The sequence below is a fragment of the Mytilus californianus genome, unplaced genomic scaffold, assembly GCF_021869535.1.
Source record: "Mytilus californianus isolate M0D057914Y unplaced genomic scaffold, xbMytCali1.0.p SCAF_4, whole genome shotgun sequence".
NCBI classification, from domain to species: Eukaryota; Metazoa; Mollusca; class Bivalvia; order Mytilida; family Mytilidae; genus Mytilus; species Mytilus californianus.
Window position 1 is genome coordinate 23361625 of NW_026262690.1, and position 22698 is coordinate 23384322.

At 31.6% G+C, this 22698-nt stretch overlaps 1 protein-coding gene and 1 long non-coding RNA gene across 2 annotated transcripts; both read right to left on the bottom strand.

The window, feature by feature from the left end:
* Positions 1-77: 77 nt before the first annotated feature.
* Positions 78-22686, bottom strand: LOC127737732 (major facilitator superfamily domain-containing protein 1-like). Its single transcript, XM_052248598.1, has 14 exons — positions 22473-22686; positions 16378-16586; positions 13702-13769; positions 12999-13107; positions 11952-12051; positions 11369-11467; positions 10464-10575; positions 9473-9529; positions 8255-8411; positions 7565-7662; positions 5816-5928; positions 4039-4086; positions 2772-2847; positions 78-1299 (listed from the first exon to the last, which is right to left on the bottom strand). The coding sequence occupies exons 1-14, from the start codon at positions 22615-22617 to the stop codon at positions 1284-1286; spliced, it is 1407 nt and encodes a 468-aa protein (XP_052104558.1). The 5' UTR covers positions 22618-22686; the 3' UTR covers positions 78-1283.
* LOC127737736 (uncharacterized) lies at positions 20433-22099 on the bottom strand. The gene is made up of 3 exons (XR_007999791.1): positions 21606-22099; positions 21187-21458; positions 20433-21039 (listed from the first exon to the last, which is right to left on the bottom strand). It is a non-coding gene; the product is annotated as an uncharacterized LOC127737736 (long non-coding RNA).
* Positions 22687-22698: the final 12 nt, after the last annotated feature.

Sequence of the window (22698 nt, forward strand, 5' to 3'; positions counted from 1 at the left end):
TTTTTTTTTAATAAAGCATTCTATTATTAACTGGTTCAAAACAGAGGAAATATATAAAATCATGATAAATATTTGCAACATTCTTATCTTTTTTATTAAAAATTACTTAAATCTATATACTTAATATTTTTTGCAGTTAAACGTTGTTTAAAGGATAAAGTTCCTACAATCTTTTACAAATCTACAACTGTAATATAATGAAAGTAACAACCTGATTTGGTCACTATGTCCAAACTTATTATGATAAAGGTCTTATGCTAAATGCAGTATTATACAATCACAACATGTTGACCTGGAATGTTAAAGTGTATCTCAAAGCAGCACAAAATTGTGTAGGACAGACTAAATGATTCTATGTACCATGTAAAGTGTAATTTATTATCTTATTTAGCTCCTTTTGGTTTTGAAACTATTAAAATTGTGCAAAATCTATTTTAATACTCCTGCATTCTTTATCTTGAAAATATCTTTTTTTTAATTCTTTTTTGCAATTTTGTTTTTTCAAGATTCAATTAACGCTGTTACAGTAAACGTGTTGAGTAGTGTGTTATAAGGAATTATGTTTTGTTTATGCAACTGTTATTTTTTGGGGTCATTCTATAATACATTGTAGTAATGGATACTATAGCATGAACATTTGCCATTTGCTTTAGTAAATTTGAGCAACAATTTTCTTTACTACTATAAATAATCTTGTATAGCACCTTTAAATATCTGTAAATAGTTACAGCACCTATTCATAACTGCCCTTCTTGACATACATTATTACCAGTATCCAAATAACTTTAAATTAAATGAAGGAATGTTTTTAAGAAAAATACAGTAACAATTTTCATAATTATGTTCACTTTTGCATAAAACTCAAGTGTTTACAAAACTTGCTTGTAATTGATCTATGATATGAATTAATAACATATTTGTAAAATTTAATTTCATTGCTCACTTTATGTACTAAAATAAGGGACATATGGTATCTTCCTTTTACTATAAATCTTTTGAACTACGAAAGTTAATACAAGAATTGTCTGTTCTTATCTACTATGGGCAAATAGAAACATACATCACAATCATGGTAACCAGTTCATAATTACAGGCCTTTGCTCACCTACTGTTTTATTATCAAGGTATAATACAAATTTTAAATACTGTCATGTTATCTTATATTGCACACACAAGAGAGATAACTTAGATACAGCCTTGTTCTATAATATTGTAATGTTATATCAAAATGTTTTTTTGGCACATTGGTTTGACAGTTTCTTTATTTCAACAATTCTATTCTTTTATAAAGGCTTCTTCCTGAAAAAGAAAAAAAGTGCATGTTTTTACCATTATGTTGTTTATGGTAAGTCACATCTTTCTGAAAGAGTGAAAAGTGGAGACTTGATGGACTCTAAACATATTTCATACTTTAATAGAAATTTCATGAAGTTTAAACTTCTTTTTCAGCTAAAAGACAGACCCTGTTTTTGCATCTTGAGTGCTAGTAGTAGCACATACACAAAAGGAATAACAATATTCTTCTGTCATAAAAATATATATGATACTGACAAGTTTCTTGGATAAATTTGGAATGACAAAAATCTAACACAGCTAACCAAAATGAACTTACCAAAACAGCCAAAACCATCATAGGTTAGTTTTGACTGAAAATTTTGGATGTTTAAAAATGTAAATTTTGGATGTTTAAAAATGTAAATTTTTAGCTATTAATAGGAATTAAAGTAGAACACTTTTGTCACACAAATATGGGCTTTTTTATGACAATACAATACACATGCATCAGGTACTAACATCATTTAATAATTCATGCAAAATTACTGAAATCTTCACTATTTTAGCATTTGTGCTAGTGCTAATTTTTAGACGGTTTTTGTCTAAAATGGAAGTGGCCGCACTTGTGTTCAGTTTTAAAATTTAAATATATGTTGTATTTGATGATAATACATAACATATATAAAGGTTAAGACTGAACACGAATGCGGCCACTACCATTTTAGACCAAAACCATCTGAAAAGTGACGTTTTGTGGCATATTTGATAGACTTTTCATATTTAAGCTTGAAATTGAGCCCCTTTACTGACCAAATCAGTTCAAATCTTTGACATAAACTAATTGAATCGACACTTATCCTCGTCTCATGGGTTTTCGTGCTATTAAGAATGCATAGCGACGTCACAATTTCCATTGAAAAAGCATGCATAGTACGAATTCATATGACGTAGGAAAACATATGACGTAGGAAAACATATGATCTGACCATAAGTGTATAAAAAATGTCAAAAATCTTTCATCAGATGTACTTCAAAATGTAGGCCAAAATTAGCCCCTACTGGACCGGACCTTTTCCTTTATGAAATGGAAAATAAGAGGTATGATAAGAGCCATTACTTGGCTCCTGGAAATAGACTTTTTGAAAGCTGACAGTGTTTCAGGCAGATCTTTGATTTTCTCTGTTAAATTTTTCAGAACTTTTTAAATTTAAAGCGATTTAGTATATAGATACCAATTTATTAATTGAAGACTGAATGTTGACATCTAGACCTCATTTGGTTATTTGTGTCAATGTGCTGCTGTCTCATTGATGTTGACATCTAGACCTCATTTGGTTATTTGTGTCATTGGGTTGCTGTCTCATTGATGTATACCCTACATCCCCTTTTATACTTGTCAATATTTCTCATATCACTTTATTTTCAATTTTGGTAAATTTTTCATATTATCACTAATATTGTTTTTTTTTTTTTTTTTTACGTTTAAAATGACTTACTCTTCTTTTTCCTTTTCTTTGTCTGCTTCTTCCTTCATTATTTGACGCAATTTAGCACTCATATTTAGTTTTCCACCTGTCAAAGGATTAAAATATTCTTACACAAGTCTAAATTAATCTGAATTTATCTTCTAAATATGTAGAAATTATGTTTTTTCACAAAGTGGAGTGCAGTTGCATGAGGAAAAAAAAAACTTAAGACTTAAGCTATTCTATCTTTTAATTTTTAATACCAGTACCATATTATCCAGTAAAGCATGCTTTTCTAACATCATGCACCTAAGATTGACAATTAGCCTTGTATTACAATGTTTAATCTGATTACAATGTGATCATTGTTTGAATAATTATCCAATAGATGACTGGATCACAGTATAATGACCATTGTAGGAAGACTATTATAAATTTGTCAGATTCGAGGACTCTTTAAGACAGAAATTATAAAGAAATGTACATATACAAATACACAAACACCATACAAATGGTTCTTATCAAAATTAAGACTGAACTAGAAGTCTGCTGGCTTTTTTTTTTAACTTCTTGGGATATGAATGTTGACCTTATTTTTGAAAACCCTAGACTCTTTAAAATGTCATAACAAAGATTTTATAGTGCACATCTTTTTCAGTTTTTCTTTGCCAATGATTTCTGAAGTAACATGAACACATGCCCCAATATCCATTGTTTTTTTTACTAATGATACATTTCACTTCAAATAATCTAAGATGAACTAAGTATCAACTACTGTTGTATGAAATGGCATTAGTTTTCAGATGTATTCTTAATATGCAAAATTCAGAAAACAGCCTATATTTTCATTCAACAATATCCATGTCTTTCTCTTTCCTCCAATTCTTGTTTTAAAAGTAAAGACATATTCCATCACTTTAGAAAGTAATGTCTTCACACTCTGCTTCTTGACAGACCATTGTCAGTACTTGTATTGAAGTGATATCTTGATTTTTTTCTTCCTCAAGTAACATCTGTTCTTTGCAATTTTGATAAGTCTCTGATAACTTTATTCATCATTTTTTTCAAGGCGCTTAGATTCTTAAAATATATGTCAGTAGAAAGGTTGTAGGATGTGAGTTTGATGAACTTCAGTAACAAAACTTCATTGAGTTTTCCCTGTTTTCCTATGACCAGAAACCTTATAAAAACATTAAAATGAAATCCTCCAAAGGACCTTCTTTTTTCTGAACAATGAAAAACATTTGATAAAAACAAGTTAAACTGCAGTTTTTGTAAATCAAAATGTGTTTCCTACCTCTGGAAGCATCTAAGAGATATAACAATACAGCAGCTATCAAAGCAACTGAAAAATAAAGAAAAGGGGGAGATATTATAAAAGCCATATTTTGGACCCTGAAATTGAAAAGAATATTCAATCATTTCACAACTACATTAGTTTCTATTGATAATTAATAGGATGATATGATCTCAACACATTTGAACGAAACTGTCAGCTGTGATGTCACTTGGATGCCATGACAAGTTGGAATTGTTATTTTTGACCTAAATTGACCATTATACACATACTTTTTTTCCAAAAAATATATATGACCAAGGCTTTACCCCAAAAAAATATTTTACCCACATTAACATTTTTGTATAAGACATCTCTTAGCAAAATATCTTTTTCAGTAAGGATGTGGTAGTATTTCAGTTTTACGTGGAAAACACTACATTAAAATTTACAACAAAAGGGACGATTTTTCTTTCCCTATTGTTACTTTTCCTTTTCTGGATGGTGATGCTCCTTTGCCACCGTCTTATGGTAATTATATATTACAACTTGTTTGCTATGCCTGTGTCTGTAGTGACAAATTGGATTTCAATAAACATAATCTATGTATTACTTGTAAATTATTATTATTTCGTTACCACAAATTACTTAAAACCTTTACTAAATTCTTCCATAGATACAAAGATTTGGTTTGTAAGTTTGGCTGTACCTATAGAAAACTTATTTCAAACTGTATAGCACATCCTAATTTTTACTGTGATGTTGGTTAAAGAGCAAGGAAATTAAGATACGATCCGGGTAAACTTAGGGATCCTTTAAATAAACTTATTCTAAAAGGTTACCAATTCAACACTGTAAATAGATCTTTAAATATTGTTTTTATTGGTATAAATATTGATTTTGTTATCAGTAAATTAAAACCAAACTAAATATTATTGTCATATAACATTCACGGTTCTACAATCTGTCGATACCTGTAATTTGGCATTGCACGAGGTCATGTTTTTCTCTAACTGTTTTTGACGTCTCTCCACTAAATCCATTGGATGCTGGATGTGTACTGATTGATATTTTAGTCTTAGATACATGATTTTTTTATTAGTTCAATGTCGTGATTGGCTTTGAACTAGCTGTCAGTAACTGCGAGTACTCTCATATCTGTACTTAGTGTCTTGTTTGTTGAGTTCATGTTTAATACCCTGCTAGTCTGGTCTGTGTTTTTGTTATTTGTTTTTCTGCTTTGTATTGATCTGATGAGTTAAGCCCTTTACAACTGATTTTATAGTATGTTCATATATTGTGCTGTTACACCACTGTCCCAGGTTAGGGGAGAGATGAACCCGCAAACATGTTTAACACCGCCACATTCTGTATGTGCCTGTCCCAAGTCAGGAACCTGTAATTCAGTGGTTGTCTTTTGCTGTATATCATATTTATTTTCCATTCATTGCTTTGTACACAAATCAGGCAGTTGATTTTTTTCTAGTTTGAATTGTTTTACATTTGTCCTTTCAGGGCCTTTTATATCTGACTATGCAGTATGGGTTTTGCTCATTGTTGAAGGCTGTATGGTGACCTACAGTTGTTAACTTTTATGTCTTTTGGTCTCTGGTGAAGTGTTTCTCATTGGCAATTATACCACATCTTCTTATTTTTATTGTATACCTATAATGACAAGCTCTCAAAATGATACTATTTTGGCAGATTTTCCAGTTTTGAAATATATGCAAAAAGTTTGAAATCATAAAGCAAATATTTCAAAATACTATGAGTTACTCAATGATATGTACAAACTTACCACAGAGACAGACCAGAAAAAAGACTTCTAACACCAGATATCCTTTAGAATCTACTATTGCACCTGCTATAATAGCTACTACTGCTAATCCTAAATTCTGTATAGCTTGCATTCTATAATATAAATAAACTAAGTTTCTGATGTTTAGACAAAAATTTTGTATCTAACCCCATGCTATTTGACAAAAAAAAATGTTTAGACTTTACTGAATATCCTGTAAAATATACAAAATATTAAACTGATGCCATTCACATCACTAAAATAACTCATAATTCCATTGTTAATTTCATTGAATCAAGACATTTCTGCATTGAAAAAATGAAAATAAACAGGGATATCTAATATTAGTTTGACATATATTCTAGAGTTCTGCAAATATACATAATTCAGAAGAAATGTAAAGTAAACATTCTATTATTTTACATCACAAATGTCTGAAAGTTACAAGATTTGCAGTCACAAGGCATAACTTTTAAAAAATTAATTAAAAAAACATTTTTGAATTTAATGCAACTGCATCAATCAACTTTCGAATCATATCTGAACTGTGGGAAAATTATCACAACCATATATAGTTTGCCTTTTAGTCATTTAAATAGGGCAATAACTCAGATAATGACAATAAACTGTTAACACAGATATATGTCTCGCCTATTTGTTATTTTGATAATGCAAATGTTGAAATTAAAATAGCAATACTTTAACATGTAAGTTATGCAAATATTCAAAGTCAATGAACCATGACTGAAGGTACAGGGCTAAACAATCTCCACAGAAATGAGATGTGCCAATGCTAATACAACTGCAAACCAAATACCGTTGACTTTTCATAAGTCGTTCCTTTTAAACTTACCTAAACACAAACATTAACTTGTGAACTATATAAAAGTTTCAAAGTCAATGAACCATAATTAGGGGGTGGGGTTATATAATCTCCATGGAAATGAAACTTGCAAATGCCAATACATTTGCATACTGAATATCATTGACTTAACATTAGTGGTTCATCTTAAACTGAACTAATCACAAACTAATACATGTAAACTAAGCAAAAGTTTCAAAGTCAATAGACCATGACTGAGGGGTAGGGACCAAATATTCTCCATGGAAATGAGATGTGCTAATGCTTATACAACTGCATACCAATTATCATTGACCTACCACTTACGGTTCCCCTTAAACTGACCTAATCACAAACTAATACATGAAAACTAAGCAAAGTTTCAAAGTCAATAGACCATGAATGAGGGGGCGGGGCCAAATTATCTCCATGGAAATGAGATATGCCAATGCTTATACAACTGCATACCAAATATCAATGACCTACCACTAGTGGTTCCCCATAAACTGACCTAATCACAAACTAATACATGTAAACTAAGTAAAGTTTCAAGGTCAATAGACCTTGACTGAGGCGGGGGGCCAAATAATCACCATGGTAATGAGATGTGCCAATGCTAATACAACTGCATACCAAATATCATTGACCTACCACTAGTGGTTCACCATGAACTAGACCTAATCACAAACTAATACATTGTTGTCGCCGAAAACAGCATACCTATGTCTTGCTTTTTGACTCCGTCAAGCAATGTCAAGGTGAGAAAAAATAGGAAATGCAGCAGTAGAGTGAGTAGACCTTGCCCAAAAAACTGATTATTGAATTGTTTTAACATGACAACTAGTACATAATTACCCTAGAACACCTATGACCAATTGAGACAATAAATAACATGAAAATGATCTTACATTCCATAAGCTGTTCCTAGTTGATTGTTGGGCACTATTTGTGCTGCTATTGGCCATAAAGCACTGGCTAAGACAGAATAGGCAAATCCCATTGTAATCTGTAAATAAAAAACATTCATGAATTTAAGTTTGAAAGCAGAAATATAACTAAAAGGGGCCTACCGAATTAGACTTATCACCGGGTTTGTACTTACTTGAGCAACATGACAGGTGCAACATGTGAAGCAGGATCTGTTCACCCTCCTGGAGCACCTGAGATCAACCCTGGTTTTTGGTGGGGTTGATTTTTCTCAGTCTCTAGTTTTCTATGTTTTGTTTTGTTAACTGTTGTATTTCTTTTGGTCTTTTTCATTTTTTGGCATTGTGTTGTCAGTTTATTTGTGACTTACGAGTTTGATCTTTCGCCTCTTTTTTACATGACATTATTTCCACTATGGATTCTTTAGCATGCACTTTCATTATAATTTATAACTGTGGTTGCTCAGGTTACCATATAGTATTTAACAAATTGTAGGTTATATACTCATCGAATTCATGCTCAACCGATATATCCTCTTTTTTTTTTTAATAAGCATATTAAAAAAATTCATGTGATATAAGTTTCTGATGTTTTTAATCCTCATTGAAAGTAATAATTCTGAACAAGTTTGTTTATCAATCTTATTTTGTAAATAATGAAAAAAAACTTACCATAGCAACATATGGATTAATAAATGTGAATGCTAATAAAGCATGACAACCAATGGTTACTGTTGTACCAAGAATTACCCAGAAAACATTTCTCCCAGTTTTATCTATCAAAAATCCAAACACTGGTGAAGCTACAGCAGATATGATGTATACTAAACTGAAATAGAACAGACATAAGTTTAACACATAGGTACTACAGTCACTTCTTTCTGTATATATATCCTCTAGTATCTCATACTAATAAAAAGTATATTTTTTTTAATTTTGAACCCATTTCTTACTCCATTCTGTAATACTTTCTAAAGCTAAATGCAGTATAACCTGCAGTTTTTTTTTTCTCTATTTACCTGTAGTTTCACAGAATTTTAAATTTATAATTTTTGAACAATTCATGGTTTTAATTACAAACTTAAGTTTATGAAGGTACAATTTGCCTTATCATGAAGTTTATTTATATTAACTCTTGAGATTTTAAAATTAAAATTAGAAGGTAATTTTTACAGAAAAAAGCAACATAAGTATTTTTTACAACTAATGTCACCATCAATTTTACATCATGAATTAAGGCTTTTACAAGGACATTTTAAAAACATTTTGTTCAGTTGCTTAGTCTGACAGCAAAAACTACATGTACACCTTACAATTATTCTATTGAACAATTATATTGATTTATTACTTATAGTATTTGAGAATTAACTGTATTGTCTCAGAGGAGAGAAAAACAAAATCCTAAAGTTATTTAATGCATTCCCTAAACCATACAATTGAGGTGAAGGACAATAGACATATGCCAGTAAGATACTTCAGAGCATAGAGCCTCTCGATTTAAGATATGGAATATCCAGATTTTTTACCTTCTTAGATGTAAAGCTTTATACAAATTATTTACATGGTTGTCATCACAGGATTAGGATTCCAATCACAGAAAAGATAATAACTAAGGGCTGTTCAATTAAAAAATACATGGTACCCAGGGAAGGCACTTTACAAATGGGGTAACCACCTGTAGAGGCAAATTAAAATTTCACTTACATTTCCACTATGCAAAAACATAGACAACTACCCAATAGTTGAGATTTGGAAGTGCCTTCCCTGGGTCCCATGTATGTTTATATGAAACAGCCCTAACTTGTGAAGTTATTTCATAAAAATATTTGGTGTTCATAAGATTTAAGTTAAGCAATAAACATTAAATTACATCAGACTTAAGGTACATACCTGTTCACATTATTTGCTAGACTAGGATCAAAATCCCATTTCATTTCAAAAAATACTCTGAAAAAAACCATGAATAATATTTGTCAAATGAAGAATACTTTTTTCTAGTTGAACATTTTTTTTCATTTTATGTTGTTTTTCTTTTTTCATTTATATTCATAAATACAGAATAGTGATGAACTCATACATTTTAATGAAAAATATTTTTTTTAAAAGGCAAAAATACTGTTTGATAATTGAAGTGTAAAAGAGACACCCCACCCCCAAATATAGACAAAGGTGAAAAAAAATCCATTCATGTCTACAGAACAATAATTGTCTCCCCTTTAATAAATTTGGAAAATCAATCTTCTATTGATGAGTTTGAACTGTACAAAATAAAATCCTGAATAAAGTATAAACATGATTAAAACTCTACATGATCAGTAAATGGCACATATAAGTTAAACAATGACATTTCTTCAAATCATGAACTAGAGGCTGCTTAGAGCCTAGATCACTAACTTGGCACAAATATGACATCTTGATATTTATTTTCATCATTATCGAAATTATTCTTTTCCCAAAAAATAATGTCATTCTTTATTTTCATATGTACAGCTATTTTGAGTGTATTTACAAGGAAGCAAGTTATTTTTGTTTCTGTCTACAGTTTTCAAAATAATATGCTTTTACAATAAATTTGGTTTCAAACCATCATTTAAGGGCAATGACTACTAAAAGTTGATATAGAAGTCAAGTAATGGTTTCAGTCATTTTGACATTTTTGTAGATCATTGTATTGCTGATCATTTACACTGTTTACAGTTTCTGTAAATATATTCATAATTTCTGAACAAGTCCATCAATTTATCTTACTCTTCAAGACAGGACAATGATGATGATAAACGCCAACTGATGGCAATAGCTTTTCTGGCTCATAGAATCAGATGAGCTAAATAGGTCATTCAGAATTCACCTACATATAAGGAAAAGATATCTTAATACTTACAAACCCAAGCCTATGAATGGAAATACTGCTACATAGTACATGACACAAATAATACATAACAACCACATTGTGGCAGGAAAATCTTTTACATCTGTTATTCTTATTGTTTCTTCTGTGAATAAAAATCATAATCCAGTATTAATTTCTACAATCAATTATCCACATATGCTTGTCAAAAAAAATTGAGTCATATTTACAGTAAACCTGTCTAAACTAAATAAAAGTGGATGTAGGATAAACATCAGAGAGACAGGAACCTTAAGAGAACAGGAGATGTAGAATACTTAGTAAACATCAAAGAGATAGGAACATTAAGAGAACAGGAGATGTAGAATACTTAGTAAACATCAGAGAGACAGGAACATAACAACACTAAGATTTCAATATTTGGTATTATAAAGTTATTATATTGTATGCAAAGCTCTTAATTGACCTGAGTCTACAAATACTATGAATAAATTTAACTGAGACTTTTACATATATTCCTTCTACACCAAATTCCTTAAATAACAAAATAGATAATGTTAACATTGGCAGCTTTACTTTGAAGTAAGTATCATACATAAATGTCATGAGCAGTGCAGGAAGACATGATATTGTTCAACGTACAAAATTTCAATGAAGAAAAAAAAACAAATCTTTTAGTCTTGTTTCAAACAAAAGATACATAAATTGAAATGAATCCTGAAAAGTCACAGATACAATAATTACAATAACAGTACAATAATTACTCAATAAACTAGTCTATTTAGCCAAAAAAAGTAGGATTTGATTGACAATTCAGAACATTGTTTGCTTTATATATATTATTACCATAAAAAAAGATGGGTATGAAATAACATGTTTTATTATCCTCCTGTAACTGGAATTATTTTTCAGAAATATCTCTTTAAAATGTAATTTACCTGATGTAAGCTGTTTTCTTTGCAATATTCTGTCTGCTCTTTTGTCAAAATATCCTAAAGCTAATGCACATATGAGTGATAAGATACAAATTATACCACCTGAAAAAGATGGGCATATACATTTTTGTAAATAAATATAATGCTGAATTGATCGCTATCTTTAGGTTAGTTAATTATAAGACTAAGTTGTATCATACTAATCCCAAGTCAGGAGCCTGTTATTCAGTGGTTGTCATTGGTTGCTGTCTGTCATATTTTTTTATTGTTTGTTTTGTCATATATCAAGCAGTTGATTTTCTGGTTTGAATTGTTTCATGCTTTGTCACTTTGGGGCCTATTATAGATTTTATACAGAACAAGTTTTACTCATTGTTCAAGGCCGTAAGGTGACTTATCGTTGCTGACATTCATGTCATTTGGACTCTGTTGAATAGTTGTCTCATTGGAAATCATATCCTGAATTTTATATATACAATGTGTTTTGCACTTTTTTGTGAACCACTTAATTTCATCCCAAAATTAATTGCACATACTTATTATGTACATGTACATCTAATAGATTTTGTACAATAACTAAACATACCTATAAATAAAACAATGCCCAAACATTCATATCCTTTATGTCCACTGTTACTGACAAATTTATATATTGGCTGCATGATGTTCATATTCACTGTACTGCCCTGAAAATTTATCAAAAATACAGAAGCACAATTGGTGCAAAAGTTGTGGTCTTGATTTGAAATATCAGTTTTTTTTTTGTCAGGTACAGTTTTTTGGTTTTTAGTTTAAAAGTGTAATGTTGTCTGTACAAAGCTACTCCATTTTTTTAATATTTTTTTTTATAATTTATTTTTTTCTTCTTCGTTGATTGACAGGCATTCACATATATTTATATATAGTGGCACTTAATCAAGCAATATAAATAAGCATAATCAAGCAAAGTTACTCCATTAATCAGCAAAATAGAGAATAAAATAAAACTTTTTCTTTCATTTCTTTAGATGCTAATTCTTGATCTTAAAGATTTGCTTCTGTCCAAGTTTCATAACAGTCCATGAAGGTTTACAAATTTATCATCATCAAAAAAGTCCATCTATCAGTAAAAAATGAAAATTAGAAGAAAAAAATATTATCAAAATTTTATTTCAGACACTATCTCTTAATCATAAAAAAGCTTCTGCCAAACGTTCATGAAACTCTATGAAGGTTTTACAAAGTAATTGATGTGTAAATAACTTTAACCCCAGACTGTATCTACTTGTATACTGCAAAAAACTAATTCCTTTTATCAGTAAAATACAGAAAAAAGAAAAACATATTTTCATTATTTTGCTCTGGGTACTGACTTTTGATCATGAAAAAGCCATTGTCTAACTTGAGTAAAATTCCATGAAGATTTGACAAAGTTATTGATGACTGAAAAACTTTAACCCTAGACTAAATCTGAATATTAACTTTAAAAAAAAAAATCCATTTATCAATAAAATACGGAAAAAATGTAAAAAATATTTTCAAAATTTTCTCTGGATACTGTCTATTTTGGTCATCAAAAAGCTTCTGTCAAAATTTCATAAAATTCTATAAAGGTTTGACAAAGTTACTGATGTCAAAAAAAAAATATACCTACCACACGAGAAAAACTAAGTTGTAATCCAAACACCATGTTAAGTTCTCTCCCTTGAAACCATTTCACAGCATATGTATTTTGTGCCACAGCTAATGATTCACCACCAATTCTATAACCAAGATTGTACTTTATATTTCAATATACTTATTAATTCCCTCTAAACTATTTTTTAACTTTTTGAACCAAATTAATTACCCCCAAAAAATCTATCATTATTACTGGATATTCCAAGTTTCTGTATAATAAACATGATAAATGTGCTAAGGTCATTTTCTTTCATTTGATAAAACTTTTATAACAGCATTCAAGTCTATAAAGGTTTTTTTTATATTCATATGTAATTATCAAAGATAGGTAAATAAACTGTTGACACAGAGAGATGTCTCGCCTCTCGCCTCTGTGTCATTTTGATAGTAAAATGCAAATGTTTAATTTAAAATAGCAATACTATAACATGTAAAATATGCAAAATATTAAAAGTCAATGAACCATGACTGAAGGTACAGGACCAAATGATTTCCCTTTAAATAAGATTTCCCTATGCTAATACAACTGTGTTCCAAATATCAATGACTTATCATAAGTGATTCCCCTTAAACTGATCTAATCACAAACTTTAAAAAAAATTTTCATGCCGCTGTCAGAACAGCATATCTAAGTCTCGCATTTTGACTCCATCATGGCAAGACAAGAATACACATACCCAAAGATAAATCTTCCAACATCCATCAACCATACTTTATTAACTAATGCCCCCATTGCAAACACTACCTGAAAAAGGAAAGAAATAATTGTATTGCAATTTAATTAAAATGAAAGATACCTGTAACCTTAAATTATCAACAAGAGTGCACACGCTGAAATGTCTCGCCTTCTTTACTAATCATTGATATTATGTTGATAGTCCTAAATATAAAGCTTTATTACAACTGTCACATAAACTTAACATTAACCAAGTAAACTAAACATTGACCAATGAACCATGAAAATGAGGTCAAGGTCAGATGAACCATGCTAGGCAGGCATGTACAGCTAACAATTCTTCCATACAACAAATATAGTTGACCTATTGCTTATAGTTTAAGAAAAACAGACCAAAACACAAAAACTTAACACTGAGCAATGAACCTTGAAAATGAGGTCAAGGTCAAATAAAACCTGCGTGACTGCCAAATAGATCATAAAATATTTCCATACACCAAATATAGTTGAACTATTGCATATAGTATTAGAAAAAAAGACCAAAACTCAAAAAACTTAACTTTGACCACTGAACCATGAAAATGAGGTCATGGTCAGATGACACCTGCCCGCTAGACATGTACACCTTACAATCATCCATACACCAAATATAGTAGACCTATGGCATACAGTATAAGAAAAACAGACCAAAACACAAAAACTTAACTATAACCACTGAACCATGAAAATGAGGTCAAGGTCAGATGACACCTGCCAGTTGGACATGTACACCTTACAGTCCTTCCATACACCGAATATACAAGACCTATTGCTTATAGTATCTGAGATATGGACTTGACCACCAAAACTTAACCTTGTTCACTGATCCATAAAATAAGGTCGAGGTCAAGTGAAAATTGTCTGACGGGCATGAGGACCTTGCAAGGTACGCACATACCAAATATAGTTGAACTATTGCATATAGTATTAGAAAAAAAGACCAAAACTCAAAAACTTAACTTTGACCACTGAACCATGAAAATGAGGTCAAGGTCAGATGACAGCTGCCCGCTAGACATGTACACCTTACAATCATTCCATACACCAAATAAAGTAGACCTATGGCATACAGTATAAGAAAAACAGACCAAAACACAAAAACTTAACTATAACCACTGAACCATGGAAATGAGGTCAAGGTCAGATGACATCTGCCAGTTGGACATGTACACCTTACAGTCCTTCCATACACCGAATATACAAGACCTATTGCTTATAGTATCTGAGATATGGACTTGACCACCAAAACTTAACCTTGTTCACTGATCCATGAAATGAGGTTGAGGTCAAGTGAAAACTGTCTGACAGGCATGAGGACCTTGCAAGGTACGCACATACCAAATATAGTTATCCTATTACTTATAATAAGAGAGAATCTAACATTACAAAAAATCTGAACTTTTTTTTCAAGTAGTCACTGAACCATGAAAATGAGGTCAAGGACATTGGACATGTGACTGACGGAAACTTCGTAACATGAGGCATCCATATACAAAGTATGAAGCATCCAGACCTTCCACCTTCTAAAATATAAAGCTTTTAAGAAGTTAGCTAACGCCGCCGCCGCCGCCGCCGCCGCCGGATCACTATCCCTATGTCGAGCTTTCTGCGACAAAAGTCGCAGGCTCGACAAAAATGTAAATTAATTTATCTTGTTAAAAACATTTTCCTCCAAGACTATGTATGCAAGCTTCAATATATACATGATATATATCTGTATCAAATCTTTTATTTTTTTCAATTCCTTGTGTACAATATACTGATCAAGTACAAAATGTATGATTAATCTTCTGTTGTATTATGAATATCTTCAATTAAACAAGATCACTTAAACTTCAAGTTGAATGAATCATTTATGTGACAATTACTAAAAGGTGATTAATATAAAGATTCACAATTTAGTACATTATTTAGTCAGATTTTACCTTAACATTTTAACTAAAAAGGGAAAGCCAGTGTCAGTGAAGTAGCATCCATGTTAAAATACATATTTAATATTATTCATAATACACATAACATGCATGACAGCCTTGTCATAAGAGATAATAAATAGTACTACAAAAACTTCCACATATATCCACATGGATCTATTCTATGATCTCAGCCTGAAGTTGTTCATGAAATCATTAATTAAATTTAAATATGAAAGTATCTGTATAAAATAGGCAAAATATAATAATAAAAATTAACCCTTATAAAAACATTATATAAATTATAATATACATGTATTCTCTTCTTTATACATGTATACATATTTTACATCTACTGTCAACTCTATATTATTGTAATAATTCAACCATTTTTAAGACATTTCTGACCTTCTTCAGTTTCTTTATATATTATCCTTCCAACCTAGATGGTCAATGATGGTAGACAAGTCACTTTTCGCAATCATTCAAATGAAAACAACATAAAAATGGTTTAATTACTACAATAATGTAAAACATCTTCCCTATTGGAATTTCTTCTTCATTTTTTATCAACAATAGAAAAATTGGCAATTTCCAAAAATATTAAGATTTATTAGTGTAACAAATTAGCATTCAATTTTTCATGTTCTTTGAAAACGTAACATCAACACAGGGATTTATCACAATATTTTATATCCCCATACATAACATGCATAACCAGTATTTACCTGACCAGCTGTGACAAACAGACTGAAAATAATTGCTCCAAGTCGTACACCAAACGTTTTGTCTATTAGGAAACCTCCAAAGAAACAAAGTATAACATTTGGCCATGAGTACCAGGAATAAAATCCCATAAAGGCACTTTCAGATATCTTCAGATCTTTTATCATGGTGTCTTGCAAGGCAGCTGGGTTGTCATAGCAAAAGTAGCTGCCTAAAAAGAAATTGAAAGAATATAACTGCAAGTTAACACAGCAAAGTTAGTACAATTACATCATTGTACATTGGGCACATATATATTGCATGAAAAGGACATTTGATAGTGTTTTAAAGCCATACCTTACCTATCTTAAAAGATGATCTGTTTATAAATTTTGAAATTATAAAGAAACTAAGGTTTCAACTCCCTCAGGCAAAGATGGATTTGTTTTTTTTTTATGTACTTTTTCATCATATAGCTCTTCAACTGTTTTGGTGCTTATACATCCTTGGCTTTCACATATTTGGCTTTGATCATTCCTGATGAGGGTAAATCCAGAAAAGTGCTTCAGACACATGAAGTTTACAACGTGTTGTTTTCATTTCTTATATGTCATGCATGTTATAATTTCAATCACTTTAGGCAAAACCAAATACTTAATATAAATACATTGTATATACTTTCATATACATATGTATATATATAAATATATCATTTCCACAACAAATCTTACTGAAATATGGACAAATAGATCTGGATGTGCAATATTGTGAATTCATTTATTTTTGTGGGTATCAAGTTTAGTGGATTAAAGAATATAAACTGCTTCGCTGAGCGCAGCTGGATACGCCCGCAGAGCATGCAGAGGTCCAACCCTGAACAGTTGGGGCAAAAATATAATGGACACAATATTCAAGCTTGATACAGGTCTGAATTTGGATTATAATTAAATATTTGACATATTATAAGGTTTCTGAATAAATGTAGTCAAAGAACTTGAAATTGGTTATATGAATTGAATTTATATTCAATTAAAGATTTCTTGCTGTTGTGCAATACTTAGTAAATCTGTTGTCAGACTATAAACAAATAAAGTTCAATTTCTTCTCAATGTCATATTTGAAATTTATGAAAATCAATAGGGAGATTACATCAATAGCTATAAATAATGCACCTAAGTTTCATGAGAACTGCTGAAAGCATTTTTGAGTTATTGTCCAAAAACTGGAAAATCCCCCCTTTTTTAATGAATAAAATCCCATAACTCAGAAATGTAAAATCTAAAATTTACAAAATTCTAAAGGGAGCTTACATCAACAGATATAAATAATTCATCCAAGTTTCATGAGAACTGCTGAAAGCATTTTTTAGTTATTGTCCAAAAACTGGAAAATCCCCCTTTGTTATGAATAAAACCCTGTAACTCCGAAATGTAAAATCTAAAATTTATAAGAATCAAAAGGGAGCTCATGGCAATAGATATAAACAATTCACCAAAATTCCTTACAAGTTGGTGAAAGCATTCTTGAGTTATAATATTGTCGGAAAACTGGAAAATCTCCCCTTTTTTAATGAATAAAACCCCAAAACTCGAAAACGGTAAATCTGAAATTTATAAAAAATGAAAGGGAGCTCACGTCAATAGATATAAACAATTCACCAAAGTTTCATGCATATTGGTTGAAGCTTTTTTGAGTTCATGTCCGACATGTTGACGACAGATGGACAGACAGACGGACGGACAGACGGTCAACGGTATACCATAATATGTCCCGTAAACGGGCGTATAAAAAGTACATTGAAAATTTGTATTTTGTTGAACACCTCAATTTGTCGTTAACTTTTGCCCTAAAAATTAAGGAAAATTGGTATCCCATGAATAATTATAAAATTCAAAGTATATACATGTACTTGTATAACGATGAATATAGGTAAATCCTATTCTCCTTACTAGGAACTTAAAAGCATGACCAGCTAGAACTTTTAAAGAGTAAATATACATGATGATATAGGAGACCCCCCCCCCCCCCCCACATCCTCCCACAAAAAAGTTAAATAAATTTTAACATGAAAAAGTAGCATTTTCTTCACACCTTTAGTTCAAATTCATGATCTTCCAACTGGTGCTTTTTCTAGGAAAAATTTAAAACAAAGCAAATATCTTCCCATCACAATTTCCCATGACACATTTTCATAAAATTGAACTTGGAATCTGACGTACATGCATATGTATGACATGTAATACAATGCTATGGATCAGGTTAAATTTAGGTAGCAATGCAAAGCCTATTTAACTAATCATTCAGTTGTTTGGTGTTCCTATAACAAAGCTTTAAGATCAGAGTGAGCGGAGTGAAAAAGAGTGGTATGACAATGTGAATGAAGGTGTCAAAATTTGTTATACCAGAAAAAGGGCCCTGTGATTAGGAAAATGAAGAATTTGAATTTTTGAATTTGATATGTAGAAAACAAGTCTGTCATACTCTCAAATAAAATGCTCCGCTGGGGCGCAGCTTGATACGACCCCAGAGGTCGAACCCTGAACAGTTGGGGCAAGTATGGACACAACATTCAAGCTTGATACAGCACTGAATTTGGATTGTGATTAAATATTTGACACAGCATAGGTTTCTGACACAGAATGAATGTGGTCTAAGAACTTAAAAATTTTTAATTTACCTATTCAAACGATATCATTATTATTTGCTTTTCTATATAAATCAGAAATAACCAATTTAAAATGGAAAATTTTACAGAAAAGAAAAAAGGAAAAAAAGGGGAAAAAAATCCCTCCCCCAAATTTTTTGAACCCCCTTATGATTCATCACCCCCAAACTCAATCCCAGCCTTCCCTTTGTGGTATGGTACCTTGCTGTACAATTTCAGAGAGATCCATACACTTGAGCACAAGTTATTGTCTGGAAACTAGAAAAATGCTTGTTTTAACCCCCTTTTTGGCCCCAAATTCCTAAACGTTTAGGGCAATTACCCCAAAACTCAAACCCAGCTTTCCCTTTGTGATATGGAACCTTGTAGTACAATTTCATAAAGATCCATACACTTACACACAAGTTATTGTCCTAAAACAAGAAAAATGCTTGTTTTTTTTCCCTTTTTGGCCCCTAATTCCTAAAATTTTGAGGCAATTACCCCCAAAATCAATCCCAGCCTTTCCTTTGTGGTATGGTACCTTGCAGTACAATTTCAGAGAGATCCATACACTTGAACACAAGTTATTGTCTGGAAACTAGAAAAATACTTCTTTTAGGCCCCTTTTTGGCCCCTTATTCCTAAACATTTTGGGCAATTAACCCCAAACTCAATTCCAGCTTTCCCTTTGTGATATGGAACCTTGTAGTACAATTTCAGAAAGATCAATACACTTATACACAAGTTATTATCATTAAACTAGAAAAATGCTTGTTTTTTGCCCCTTTTTTGGACCCTAATTCCTAAAATTTTGAGGCAATTACCCCCAAAATGAATCCCAGCATTCCCTTTGTGATATGGAACCTTGTGGTACAATGTCAGAGAGATCCATACACTAACACACAAGTTATGTCTGGAAGTTACAAAAATGCTTATTTTTGGCCCCTTATTCCATAACTGTTGGTACCATATATATAACCCCCAAAATCAATCCCAATCTTCCTTTTGTGGTATTGAACCTGATGGTAAAATTTCATAGAGATCCATTCACTTAAACTAAAGTTAGAGTGCGAAAACCAATGTGTCTTCGGACGACGACGAGGCCGGACATTGATGACGACGCCAACGTCGTACCAATACACGACCGCAAAATTTTTTTGCGGTCGTATAAAAATACGATAAAAGTCTTGTCACTATAAACTTGTCTTTAAGCAACTGAGCAAGAAAAAGTTGAAACATAAAACTTCAAAATACTTAATTCTAATTTGACGTTCTTCTTTCACTTTGGAAACAAAGCCATGTTCTAATTCCAATAAAATATGGGCTGCACGTGATTAATGTCACAATTGAAATTGCAACATCAGCTGCGTTTTGAACAATGCTGGAAATCAAAATGGATATTTGTTTTGGTGTTGCTCTCTAGGAAATATAAACAAGAGTGGACACACTGAAATGTCTCGCCTTCTTTACTAACCATTGATATTATGTTGATAGTCCTAAATGAAAGCTTTACTACAACTATTACATAAACTTAACATGATCCAAGAAAATGAAGTCAAGGTCATATAAACCAAACGAGAAATACATGTACACCTTACAATCATTCAATTCACTAAATATAGTTGACCTATTGCTTATAGTTTCTAAGAAACAGACTTAACCAAGAAAACTAAACATTGACCAATGAATCGTGAAAATGAGGTCAAAGTCAGATGAACCATGCCAGGCAGACATGAACAGCTTACAATCCTTCCATACAACAAATATAGCTGACCTATTGCTTATAGTTTAAGAAAAACAGACCGAAACACAAAAACTTAACACTGAGCAATGAACCGTGAAAATGAGGTCAAGGTCAAATAAAACCTGCGAGACTGACATGTACATCATAGAATATTTCCATACACCAAATATAGTTGACTTATTGCATATATACAGTATAAGAAAAAAAGACCAAAACTCAAAAACTTAACTTTGACCACTGAACCATGAAAATGAGGTCAAAGTCAGATGACACCTGCCAGTTGGACATGTACACCTTACAATCATTCCATACACCAAATATAGTAGGCCTATAGCATACAGTATAAGAAAAACGGACCAAAACAGAAAAACTTAACTATAACCACTGAACCATGAAAATGAGGTCAAGGTCAGATGACACCTGCCAGCTAGACATGTACACCTTACAATCCTTCCATACACCGAATATAGTAGACCTATTGCTTATAGTATCTGAGATATGGACTTGACCACCAAAACTTAACCTTGTTCATTGATCCATGAAATGAGGTCGAGGTCAAGTGAAAACTGTGTGACGGGCATAAGGACCTTGCAAGGTACGCACATACCAAATATAGTTGAACTATTGCATATAGTATTAGAAAAATAGACCAAAACTCAAAAACTTAACTTTGACCACTGAACCATGAAAATGAGGTCAAGGTCAGAGGACACCTGCCCGCTAGACATGTACACCTTACAATCATTCCATACACCAAATATAGTAGACCTATGGCATACAGTATAAGAAAAACAGACCAAAACACAAAAACTTAACTATAACCACTGAACCATGAAAATGAGGTCAAGGTCAGATGACACCTGCCAGTTGGACATGTACACCTTACAGTCCTTCCATACACCGAATATACTAGACCTATTGCTTATAGTATCTGAGATATGGACTTGACCACCAAAACTTAACCTTGTTCACTGATCCATGAAATGAGGTCTAGGTCAAGTGAAAACTGTCTGACAGGCATGATGACCTTGCAAGGTACGCACATACCAAATATAGTTATCCTATTACTTATAATAAGAGAGAATCTAACATTACAAAAAATCTTAACTTTTTTTTCAAGTAGTCACTGAACCATGAAAATGAGGTCAAGGACATTGGACATGTGACTGACGGAAACTTCGTAACATGAGGCATCCATATACAAAGTATGAAGCATCCAGACCTTCCACCTTCTAAAATATAAAGCTTTTAAGAAGTTAGCTAACGCCGCCGCCGCCGCCGCCGCCGCCGCCGGATCACTATCCCTATGTCGAGCTTTCTGCGACAAAAGTCGCAGGCTCGACAATAAAATCATTCTAAAAAGTAATTGTTTACATGTATCTCTTCATTTGTTTATCGTGAAACGGTTCATTTTCTATAACAATTTGAGTTCAACAAATCAAAATGGATGCCTTTTGAACGCGTATTATAGGTCCGCTTCTAAGTATAAAAATTCTGAATTTTCCTATTAGAATAGAAATAATTCTATCATCATGATCATGCCATGTTCTATGCTAATTTTAACAAGGGTAGGTATTTATATTTGTCGTAATTTTTTCACACCTCGCTAACGCTCTGTATAAATGTATTGACAAATATAATGCCTATACCCATGTTAAAATGAGCATAGAGCATGGCAAGAAAGAATTATTTCTTTAATATAAAAAATATAAGTTATATATACAAACCAAAGCTTAAGAAACACATGATAATCAAAATCAAATATCTGTGTAAAAATCTGAACGGGTTGCAGCAAAGTGTTTTTCCACATCCTGTTAGTTTATCTTCTTCGTCAGATGTCCCTAACAGTGGTTTCTTTTCACTCTCTGACATTTTGGTAACTTTTGTGTTGGTGGATTCGCTTGTGACAGAATGACAGAATCACATGATTTTTCAATCTAAAAATAGAAAATA